Here is a 12,357-nt window from a genome sequence, read left to right on the forward strand (position 1 = left end):
CATGATTTTGTTTTCAGCACCTCTCAGTGCTTGTAGAGTGACAGTGGTAGCTTTGATTTCACTCACAGCGAGTACTATTTAGATTACAAGCACTAGGGGGAGTCAGGCTTTTTGGGGTGCATGTTTTCTTAAACTTGTTCTCCCTGGGGGATTTATGTTTAATTTCAGAGAAGGATTTCTGAAACACTGAGTTGAGCAATGGCTTGTTTGTCTTTGTTTTGCATTGTTTTTTTAACTAAAATTGGCTCGAGGCCCAATTGTATTTGATTCTGCCCTTCAACTAAAATACATCAATGCGGAAGCCGAGTGTTGAACTGCCAGAAGCAGGGAATGAGGTATTGATATGGTTAGTGCAATGTCTCAAAATCCTTAAAGAGAAAATGGCCCATGAGTTTTAGTATATAGCAGTCTGATATGGGATGATTTCCACAAGGACTAGCAGTCTGTTGTAGGGAACTATGCAGAATACAGCATTTTGGTCAATGAAAAAGATTACCTAGAAACAAGTTCTGAAAGTCATATTCTATTTTGTTTTCATAGAAATTTCATTAGTTTCACACAGAAACAGTGGAGAAAAAACCTGGCAATATCTAATCAGCAGTTTAAACTGTTGCTTGCTACATTCTCAGTAGCAAAAGAGCAGCTGCCCCTTGTTCAAGTTGTCTCAGCACACTTGGTGTGCTTTAGCACGCTCAGGAAGTCCAACAACCTGCTTCACACCTATGCAGGCAGAGCAGGACGACTGCTCCCCTCCCACAGCCCCACAGGTATTGTCCTTACAGAAGCGTCTGTGTTCCTTGGGTGCGCGATTTGTTCGCTGAACTTCTGGATTTAGTCACTTGTTCTTAGCTGACGTGTTGATTTGGCCAAGTAAAACCAGAGCAGAAGTCAGGAAAACAAAGGAGGCACCGTACATGGGTGCGTGAGCCGTTTCTTTACGCATCCCTTTTTCTAGAGGTGTGTTAACAGAGCCCAAGAGGGTTAAGCCTTTCTGCAAGTTTGTGGGGTGACAGATGGGGGAATGGCTGAACTTGGGCAGCTGACTGCCATGCCCTGCTCTGATGTGTTTTCTGTGTCGCTCTTGTTTGCAGGTGGGAGTCCCTAGTCTTAGTGCTGATGTATGTCATCTACATCGTTATCATGAAGTAAGTAAAATGCGCCCTTGGCTTGTTTAGACTGTAAGGCTCCCTGCTCCAGTGCTTTTCCAGAGATTGTAAAGGTAATTAAAGAGAGCCACGGGCTGTGGGCAGGGCTCCCATTGCATCACCCAGCTTGCACACCAGCAGCACCTCCAATAGCAGGGGTTAAAGCACCTTGCCCTGTCAGGTACTTATCTGTAATTTATCCCGATGAGGCAGGAAGGGGCTGCTTATCCCCATAGTACAGATCCGAGGATCAGACATCTAAAGGTGGACGATGCTTTAGGGATCTCGCCCTGTGTGAACCCACCAAGGCTAACGCAGCAAGTCTGTGGCAGCGCAGAGAACCAAGTCCATCTCCAAGTCCCACCAAAGCAGCCTCTTCGGACTTTGCTTTAGCTTCCCTACCCAGAAATAAACATGCAGGAGACTCCAGTCTACTTTTTACGCGTGCAAAACTCCACAGCAGTTTGTTCTTGCTTGCTTGGAGACCCACGATAAAACTCCAGCACGATCAGCCTTGATTTTCTGAGCCTCTGACCTGTGTAACTTCTTTCCCGCAAGTTCATGCTAGCAAAGCTAGTCTGTTCTGCTGTTTGGTTCCCCTCCTCCTGCCTTGTTTTTAAAAGCCAGTGGAAAGGAAACCCAGATTTAAACTGGAACATTCAACAAAACTTACCAGCTGCCAAGCACACCAGTGGTCTTGTCTCAACAAGTAAGAGTGGAGATTTGTTTTGAAATGATGAGTAGAGTAAATATTGAGAGAGCAATTCTCAGTGAGAACAGCAAAACACTCAGGCTGGGTTGAAGGGAACGTGAGTCAGAATTCATCTCATTTCTAATAATTAGAAACTTTGTCTTTAATATGGAGGGTAGCTTCACCCTTTCAACAGTTAACTGATCAGCAAAACAGTTGTAATGTCTGTATCTAGAGTGGCTTTTTTTTCTGAAAGCAACACTGTAGTGTGAACAGATGTTTCAGACCTGCTTGGATGTAGCTGGGGAGGTTGTTGGCCTGGTTAGAGACCTCGGCCAGGTGCTCACAGTGGTCTACCCTTGCCTTTGAGTATCGTGGTGAGATCCTCCGCTCATGTTTGTGTCAGCTCCTGGCTACTCTAAATAAAATAAGAGACAAGGATTATTTTCCCCCCCCCACCCCGCCTCCAAAGTTCAGGCATGTGATCTTGTATTTCTGTGGTAGGTCTTTACAGGTAAAACAACACTCGTGCTCAGGTATGATTACGTGATATAAAATAAATTTGAATGATGACAAGTAATCATTATTTGCTATACAGAATATTAATTACATATAATACATAAGCATACATTTCATTCAAGATTCACGTCTTGTATCTTTCACAGCCTTCTGGGTACAGAGAGATTGCATTGTATACAATTTAGTGTCTAGATTTCCTTAAAACCAGAGGGGTTTTCTTCCCTCCCTTAGTTGGATCGCACAGGATATGAGTCTAGGAAAGGAAGAGTGCCAAGAAATCCACACAGAAGGAGCAAAGGTACATCTAGAGTTTATTTCATTTCTGCAGGTACAACTCAACCATACATCACTGCTTCGAAAGGAAGACAAAAAACTCTGCAAATATGGTGAACGGTTTAGCAAATAACACGGAAATGGACGATAGCAGCAACTGCGATGCCACAGTGGTATTACTAAAGAAAGGTAACTGTTCCAGTAAGTCACCTTGCTTGCTTGCATCATTCTGAATGTTTACAAGTTTGTCCGCTACTCACATGGTGTGGACTGCTCCTGTCTTACAGCCATGAAATAGGCGGGGAGCTGGCGCTTTCGTAACCCCCCCTGCCAGATGGCCATGGCTCCCGTGCCTGGGGGCACGGCGTGGTGACCCCAGCCGCCACATCTTTTGCTGCTGGAGGCAGCTCAGGCCTGCTCTGGCTAGTTCTTGCTGCTGGACAAGTGCCTGGCTGAAAGGACTCCTCCAGCTTCAAGCCTGGCTTGCCATGGGGGGCTTGCTTATTTAGACTGTTGCAGCCATGCCATTGTAAGTCCTCCTGTGGGCACTGTTATTCTGCACTGAAGATGCCCATTTACATCTAGGACCTCCAGTTAAATTGAATTCCATTCCAAAGCGACATAAACGGAGCAGTGAAAATAGGCCCTACTTATACTAGGGTACACTTTCCCCCCCGGTGAAGGGAGGGTGGGGACTCTGTGTTGGTCTAGGTAGCGTGCTCTTACTGCACGTGCCATCTTGAATGTGCACAACTTTTCCACGTAAATGATCTTTAAGTGGATTTCACTTTGGCTGAAATCTGCTCCCTTTTGACTTTAGTCATGATCACGTATAAAACCGATGGTGTTTCTTAAGCTTAAAAAAAAAAAATCACCCACTCCCTAGCTCAGCAGTAGCTCAATATGTGCATTTGCAGACATGTACTAAACTGTGTTTACAGAGGATTTTATTTTACCTTTGCCACAGTCAGCAGGCAGGTGCAGTAACTGCTTGGGATTTATGTGCACCTATCATCAGGAATAACGCGCACCCCTAGTCACTGATTTAACTCGAGAAGGAGCTCTAGCTTCTCTAAAGCAGTCCTGGTCTCTGACTACAGATGGGCTGGCCTTTTTGTTTCGCTGTACTAAAAAAAAAAATTAACAAAAATAGGTGTGTCTGCGCAAACAGTGGTTGAAAGGTATAGTCTGTATACAGTAGGCAACTAAACATGAAACGTAGAGGGGTTTATTTGGTGACATCAAAGCCTTTGAGTCTACCAGAGGCCAGCTATTGTGTTACTGCCCTATTGCTGAGGGAAGGCTTTTGTGAGTGCTACGCACTCTGGTTTGGGGAAGCTGCTTTTCTGGGAACAGCTATCTGTCGCCTGGGGCTCTCAACCACGGAACTGTGCTGGCAGGATGACTACACTCTGTACCAGTAAAGCTAGACTGGTAAAACTCAGTAAGCAGAAACTCAGGCCTTAGTCATCAAGGTTTACCCGGTGGCCTCAGGGTTATGCACAAATGAGGCAGTTCTGATCGTGGGATTTGGTTTAAATCTCCCCAGACTGAGTCTTTGCATGACACTGCTCAGCTGCTGGTGATTTTTTGTTTTGGACACTTGCGGTTACTCAGACTGGCTGAGGAAGGAAGATGAAAAGATTGCTTCATTTTCTTGCAGCTTGTTCCTATATTTACTTGGCAGCGGGCCACCAGAGGCCCAGACAGGCGAGTGGCACTGCTCTGCACACCAGCCAGTAGCATGGGGTTGCGAACAGCACCCATTGCAACAGGTTGCCTGAGGGTTTCAGACACTACCGTTTGTTTTCTGAGGCCTTTTCTGAACAGAGGACCTAAATGAATCAAACAGAAGGATTTCTGTGTTTGGGGCAGTTCTCCCAAGTGCCATGCAGGAAATGCCAGCATGGAAAAAGTCACAAGGAAAAGCTGTCTGGCTGTTTGGATTTTTTTTTAATACAGATGACCCCACTTATCTGCCCTAATCCAAGGAAACCTTCTCAGTCAGAAAAAAAAGTGACACTAGGGCCAAGGAGGTACTTTTCTGTAAGACTACCAGTGATGGTAATAAATAGTAATGTCATGAAACATTTGCTGGTGTTCAGCACTGATTTTAATAAACCAAAGCAGAGGTGTGTCGGGGAAGACCTCAGCTTTCCCTGCTGCCAAGTCCCAGTCCTGCCCAGAACTCAGAGCCCGAGGTAGCATCCAGGCGCAGAAAGGATGGACGCTGGCGCTGCCATGCCGGAGGTGGTGGGCGCTGGCTGTGTGCCCCAGCTGGAGCATGATTTGGGTACCTGCCCCCATCTCTTTGTTCCTTTGCTCCCGCACGCTGGGTTGCATCCCGTGGACTGGCACGTGTGCTTGCTGCCAGGTGTGATGCCACTTGCCAGCCATGAGCTGCATCCAGGATGCAGGAACCTGCTTTTCATTTGCACTGATACCCCGCAGGAACACGGTGACAATTTCCTCACCCCCATGTGCAGTTAATGGTGGGTGAGGTCAACATCCTCACAGGAGTGCAGATTGTAACAGCGGAATGGTGCAGCTTTACTGCAGCACTATTTATACCTTGGTGGAATCGCTGCTGTGGAAGCAGTGATCTGCCTAACGCAGGCCTATGATGAGCTGCGCAGAGCAGCTTTGATTCTCTGTAATGAGCGTGAGTGGAGACACCATGTTGGCAATTTATTTAAAGACAGAAATGTAGGATGTGTAAAGACAGAAATTAAGGACAGAGGAGCCATATTTTGAATGGCAGTAGCTGAAGGAATGCTTCTTACAAAGGACTTCTGAAACCCACAAGTTTATTCTTCTGAGAGCCATGTAGGGCAGAGAGAGAGACTGCTGGAAGACGACCTCAATTTCTTTTTGTTTCTTGGCTGCAGGAAATTTCCACCGTAAAGCCTCGGTGATCATGGTGGATGAGCTACTGTCTGCCTACCCACACCAGCTTTCGTTTTCCGAGGCCGGGCTCCGGATCATGATAACCAGCCACTTCCCTCCCAAAACACGTCTCTCCATGGCCAGCCGTATGTTAATCAACGAGGTATGTCTTTAATCTCCCCCCCACCTCCCCTTTTCCTTCTGAATTTGCCTTTTCCTGTAGCTGTGTTTGGGTTGCAGTGGAACTCCTGGTTTTTTTTCTGGATGCCTGATAGCATTTTCCCAGATTTTATCCTTCTGACACTGACTTTACTAAATCATCCCTTGCTATCTGTCCCCATGGAGATTTTAGCAGAGGAAGTTGCAAGTCGTTATGTTGTTATGTTACCTGTATCTATTGCTCACAGGAGGTGCCCCCTGCATTGATCTGACATTAATATCACTTGCGCTTATTTAATAATGGTACTCCACTGAGTCTGCACTTACACTGGCCCTGGTCTTGGAGTACTCTTGCAGTCAATTCTACAGCCACTGGTTCTTCTCTTTTAAAAGTTGTATATGTGAAATTTATCTTGTCATCTGCAAGTAAGCATTGTGTTATAACTGGTCAAAATTCATCCCTTTTGCTTTTAAAACAAATTCTTTAAGGAACTCTGCACATATCTCTTTCTCTGTTCCTCCTTTTCTCTTTAAAAAATTAAATTAAAAATCTGTCTTTCAGCAAGAATTTGTGTCTGTATTTACAGAGACAAAGGCTGATCAACAGCAGGACTTACACCAATGGTGAGTCAGAAGTAGCAATCAAAATACCTATCAAGCACGTGGTTGAGAATGGAACAGGCCCCAGCAACTCCGCCGAGCGGGGCGTGAATGGCACGCGGCGGGACGAAGACATGGCTGAGGCTGGGAACGAGACAGAGAACGAGAATGAGGATAATGAGAACAATGAAAACGATGAGGAAGAGGAAGAAGATGATGACGATGATGACCACGAAGGGCCATACACACCTTTTGACCTACCCAGTAAGTTTCTGTGCTGTTCCAGAAAGCAAAACTCAGTCTGGGTATGCCAGAAAGCATCACAGATGTGTGTTGAGGTAGAAGTGTCTCTGAGAGCTCCCATCAGCCTGCACCTCGCAATGTAGTCCCTGCTCACAGGTAAAAGGTGAGAGGAACTGGGAAGCAGCAGGAACTTCTCAGGATGCAGACTCCTGGGCTCGGATGCACCTTTGCTGCAGCTTGTGCATTGCCCAGGTGCTGCTCTTGCAGTGAAAGGGGAGAGGCAGTAACCTCCACGGGGTGCTTCTGCCCCCAAAACCTGGGTCACCCTCTGGAGAGACCTGTGTGTCTCCACTGACTGCAGAAGAAGCTGAGGATGGTGAAGCCGCTTGTAAGGTGCCTGAACGCAGGTCAGATGCGTCTGCGTCTAGGCCTTCCCTTTGCTTGGAAATGAGGTGCACTCTTACCTCCGTGGTAAGGGGTAGTGCTAGCAGAGACGCAGTGGTGGTGCTGATGTGGAGCGGAGACAAAAATAAGGTCCTGGGTGCCTCTGCTTCCTGCTGTTAGCTAAGCACAGCCACAGTGTCTTCTCACTGTTTCTGGAGGGCTTAGAAAGTCAGAACAGCTACGTGACTTGTGAAAAACCACGTGCCTCAGGTTGCTGAGCACTGTGCCTGCAGGATGGAGATCTCCTTATTGCCAAGTCCCTCTTACCCCATCAGGGTTCTAGTCCCAGGATGATTATAACATGTCTCTGCCCTACATTTGCCTCACACTTGCCACAGCTGGCAAGATCTGCTGTCTTGCAGACAAACCAGAATACTGTAGGTACTGGTCCTGCCCTTTACAGGTGAGAAACTTTTTGGGAACTCCTGTTCAGATCTCCTCACTCAAACAGCATAGCTGTAAGGAAAACACTGAGCCTTGAAGAGAGTAGTTTAGGTGTCCCATGGACTACGACACTGGATTCATAGTATGGGAAAAGTTGGAATAGACCTCTGGAGATCTCTGGTTCAAACCCCTGCTCAGAGCACGTTGCCTATGGCTGCGTCCAGTGGAGTTTTGATTATCGATAAGGATGGAGATCCCACAGTCTTTTTGGGTACCTGTTGCGGTGTTTGACCACCCTCATGGTAGGCAAAAAAAAAAAAAGTACAGCTTACGGTAGCATCTATTCTGAATTTCCCTTATTGCAAGTTGAGTCCATTGGCTCTTACAATTCCCTTGTGCATTTCTGTGAAGGGCCTGGCTCCATCTTTTCTGTACCCTCCCAATAGGTGGTTAAAGATGGATCAGATCTCTTTCTAGAACTTGCTTTTTATGTGGTACCTGTAAGAACTTGACACAGGGAGGGTAGCAGGTGTGCTCTGACCCGTTACTTAACAAACTCTCAGGGAGGCACCTCATACTCCTTCCCCATGCCCCTCTCTGCCCTCCCATCTCTGCCATCACACCGTGATCTGAACAAGGAATGTCTTGTCATTATCTGTTTGAATAGCGCTTAGGCTGAGGTGTCCCTGGCTTCTTGCTTGTTAATACTAACAGAATAATAACATTCTGGACTAAAGCAGACTAGAATTGCGATTGTTTCCCTTCTTTGTTTTACAGCTGGCAAGATAGAAATTTTGAAGTGGCTCTTCACATGGCCATTGAGTTTTGTCTTGTACTTCACAGTGCCCAACTGTAACAAACCCCACTTGGAAAAATGGTTCATGGTTACCTTTGCTTCTTCTACCCTCTGGATTGCAGCTTTCTCCTACATGATGGTGTGGATGGTACGTACCAACTGAAGCAGAAATCACAACCTGGGAGAGACAACGGAAGTGGGTTTTGTCAACTTAAAGAAATGTGTAGAAAGTTCTACATATCTGAATTTTTAAATGAGAAACTTTAAGTCTGCTTCCATTTCCATTAGACTTGTCCACGTTGAGAGAAGAAAATTAGGGGCCAGTAGCCACAGCCTTTGAACTTGATTCAGGGCTAGAATTTCACCCAGATTCCTTAACATGGAAAAAAAAATTACACTTGCGCCAGTTTAACACCTCCGTGTTGTGCAGGGCAGTGTAAAGAGGCCCTGACGCTAGTCACAATCTGGCCTCCATAGCTTTTCCTTTTCTCAGAGCAAGCTTGAGAGGCAGAGTTGTGAATAACACTTTGAACCCCACATGAACAAAAGCGTGACATTCAGCCAATTTCTTGCACAACTACTCTAATCGACAGGAACTTAATTCTACCTCGTTATCTTAAAGGTGGAAGGGGATAAATAAAAAGGAACAAGAGGAAATCCAAGCATAGTTGGCCTGTTCACAGGGGAGAAGTTTTGTGCGCTGGCTGGGTCATTGAACCTGTCAGCTTGCTGCAGGTCTCATTACACGATGTGTGTAGGTGAAAAGTGTGAGTTGTCCTCATTAGCATTACATTAATATTGCAGCATGGGTTGTGTTTCTTTTGGGGCGGTCTGTACTCCGAAGCAGAATCAGACAACGATGGGGCATTGGCATCAGGAGAGGGTCTAAAAAAGGAAGCCTGGGTTTGGGCTGCTGCTGTTGGTGATGGGAGTGCACGATTCGTGGTCTGTCTCGGCATGGGACCCGAAGAGCATGGAGGTACCTCACTAAAGCACTGGCCACTGCTTTCCTGCTGGGACGGGGCAGGGGGGGGGCAACAAAAAAAAATCTTCACTTCCTTCGTAATTAATTCTTGGTCTAAATGCAAAAGTGAATGCCAGGCTTTTCCCTGGGAACATACCAAAGCAGTTACAGAAGAGGGTTTTTTTATGTTGTTTTGTTTTCAGTAGCCCATGTTACCCTGAACAGGAAATAGAAAGTTACTTGTTTTCTTCTGCTTTTCATCTGCGAAGATGAAGTGTTATCCCACCTTTCTATAGCTGAAATACCAGAGCCCACAGGGTCACTGTGCTGCTTCTAACATATGGTTCACATTTCTTGGAGTATGCTGCAGAGACTTCAGGAGAGCAATTAAATGTGGCTAATGGGAAATGGGCATCATTAGGCCAAGGCATCCAATATTTTAAAATATTAATCAATTTGAAGAGCAGTAATTTATCATAGACAGCATAGCAAAGGAAAGAGGAAATTAAAGGTATCTTCTCTCTGCCAATAGGAATCGTTTGCAGTCACTTGGGGATATGCCCCTGCATATAGAGTTTTCATAGTATAGTAAACCATGAGATTGTTTTAGTGTCTACTTAGCTATTATTTCTACATAATAATGTCTGAAAGCTTCAGCCGAGATCAGGAGACTGTTACACAGGGTAGTGGGCCACCATATAGTCTTTTTTCCAAGTTAGTGTCAGGAAAATTGTGGATGAAAGGTGTGAAGCAGCTAACCAAAGAGGGTACATAGTAGGTCAGTGCTGTCCTCTGCCAGGTGATGAATATACCAAAAAAGCCTGTCACTGCTTCTCTTTAGAGAAAGTGTGAGTTTGCACTGAGCAATAAATCCTGTCTCACAGCATCTTGCAGAATTGGGCCAAGCTGGTCTTTGATTTTAATTCTTGTAAGCAGCTTGACAGTTTATTTCCTCTCTTTAGGTGACAATCATTGGCTACACACTGGGAATTCCAGATGTGATCATGGGCATCACTTTCTTGGCAGCTGGAACCAGTGTGCCGGACTGCATGGCAAGCCTTATCGTAGCAAGGCAAGGTAGGTTCATCACAGAGATGTCATCCTGCTATGGAAGCGTTTCCTTGTGTCCTCTTCCTCTTTAGCTATCACAGATGTGTCCCGAATGTGAAAACGTACAGAGCCCTTTTCCTGAGGCTGAAATTTAAAACCAGAACAAAGAAGGAAATTAACTATGTTGGCTATCGCAAAGCAGCTAACAGGTTCTTAATGATGGTGTGGAACCAGTTTTGGCACAATTGTCAACTTCAAGCCTTCCCCAAAAGTCACAACATGTTTATTAATTTAAATATCAGCGGTATAGAAATTTTTTAGAATGTAGCATACAGGTCTTTCAGGCTCCTTTCCAGCTCTTCTCCACAGTCAAAAGGACTGGAAGGTACTACTGTTTTTAAGGAAAACTCTTTTTTTTCCCCCTCCTCATGACTCCAGCAACAGGTGTTTTAAGAGAAAAAGTTGTCAGTAGTGCTTTGGGGAACAGAAACATTCTTCATTGAAACAACCAGCTACTTAACAGGCTACCCGAAGATCTAATCTAATCAGTCCAGTATAGAAACTGATGTGTTGTGGTTACAGCAAAGCATCAAAAGCCCCACTGAGCATGGCACAAGAGTGCTGGCAGGACACAGCCAGCGCAGCCAGTGGCCGTGGCCCCCACAGCAGCAGAGGATTAGTTGAGGGAAGTTCTCAGATGATCCTAGAAGGTGGATTCAGCCCCTTCAACCCTGCTTGCATTGTATGATGGGGAGGGCAAAGGGGAAAGGGAAGGGATGGGCTGAGGAGAATCTCCCTTACCTCTTTGCCTTAATCCGTGAAAATTGTCTGGATTAGCTCAGGTTAATGTATTTCTGTTTAAAAGTTGAAAGACTTTTCTGAGACATGTCTGATAGTACATGGTTTCCATTCCTGCAGGTATGGGGGATATGGCTGTGTCCAACTCCATTGGAAGCAATGTTTTTGATATTTTAATTGGCCTAGGCCTCCCATGGGCTTTGCAGACCCTAGCAGTGAATTATGGATCATACGTAAGTCTTACATTTGTTCACATGATACTTTTTTATTTATTTCTTTAATTAATTTTTTATAAGACAGATCTATTTAGGGGGAAAAAAAAAAGGTCCAAAATTCTGTGGATTGGATTTGAAGAAACAAATCGTTTTGCTCTGTTATGATTTGGGAGAAGTAGCAATTAATTGTCAGTGGACATTCCCCGTCCTTTGGAGGACAAGAACTTCCATTTCTTCCTTAAAGGCAGCAGTTTGTGCTGAAATAAGTATACTCACTAGAGTATATACTGTATTTTCACACACTTGAATATATTCCAAATAAGGAGAGTGATCCTATTTTTATTAAGATAGAGGGGATAAACACACAGGTGGAAAATAAAGGATAGAGCAGACGTGTAGGGCTTTTGATAAGAAAAATTCTAGTGTTACTAAACAGTTAACACACTGGAAGATGAAGGAAGCTGTTAAATAATATTTCAGAATGTGACCATCATCAGGAAACAGTGCAGAGCTTTCCTCTTAGAGAAAAACTACCCAACACCAGTGAAACCCTCCTTTACTTCCCAAATGATAAAAGAGCCACCCCTGCCATCCCCAAAGTTATTGCAAGCTCCCTTCTGAGAAGGAAGAGCAGGAGATGCCAGGAAGTCGCTGTTGCTGTTAGCTGGACAACGCTCAGCAGTGTAGGACAGAGGAGAGTCTCTTCACTACAGTCACTAAGTGAATGCGAAGTTAAAAGACTGGAGAATCACAGAATTGTTGAGGTTGGCAAGAACCTCTGGAGACTGTCTCGTCCCCAACCCTCTGCTCAAAGCAGGGTCAGCTAAAGCAGAATCCTTAGGACCACATCCAGTTGGGTCCTGAATACCTCCAAGGGTGGAGACTGCGCAACTGCTCTCAGCAGCCTGTTCTGGTGTTTGACCACTCTCACAGTAAAAAAGCATTCTTATGTTTAAATGGAATTTCTGTATTTAAAATTGTGTGAGTTGCCTCTTGTCCTTTCAATGGATACAACTTAGAAGAGTCTGGCTGTACCTTCTCTATCCTCTCCCTCGATATTTATACATATCGATAAGATCCCCCTGAATCTTCTCCTCTCCAGGCCGAACAGTCCCAGCTCTTTCAGCCTCTCTTTGTATGTCAAATGCTGCAGTCCCTTAAATCGTCCTTGTGGGCCTTCACTGAACTTG

General features: G+C 45.2%; 1 protein-coding gene across 7 annotated transcripts in view; it reads left to right on the forward strand.

Moving 5' to 3' along the window:
• Nucleotides 1-12,357, forward strand: part of SLC24A3 (solute carrier family 24 member 3) — a 212,238-nt gene that overhangs the window by 184,376 nt on the left and 15,505 nt on the right. For 5 of the 7 annotated variants that reach the window (XM_054822243.1, XM_054822240.1, XM_054822238.1 and 2 more), the window contains 7 exons: nt 1,092-1,145; nt 2,684-2,829; nt 5,517-5,677; nt 6,261-6,537; nt 8,122-8,288; nt 10,067-10,181; nt 11,073-11,185. In XM_054822243.1, coding sequence (XP_054678218.1) covers nt 1,092-1,145; nt 2,684-2,829; nt 5,517-5,677; nt 6,261-6,537; nt 8,122-8,288; nt 10,067-10,181; nt 11,073-11,185 — 1,033 coding nt within the window. The remainder of the gene's footprint in view (nt 1-1,091; nt 1,146-2,683; nt 2,830-5,516; nt 5,678-6,260; nt 6,538-8,121; nt 8,289-10,066; nt 10,182-11,072; nt 11,186-12,357) is intronic. The other 2 variants (XM_054822239.1, XM_054822241.1) reach the window with 2 other exon arrangements.

The sequence above is a fragment of the Grus americana genome, chromosome 3, assembly GCF_028858705.1.
Source record: "Grus americana isolate bGruAme1 chromosome 3, bGruAme1.mat, whole genome shotgun sequence".
Classification (NCBI taxonomy): Eukaryota; Metazoa; Chordata; class Aves; order Gruiformes; family Gruidae; genus Grus; species Grus americana.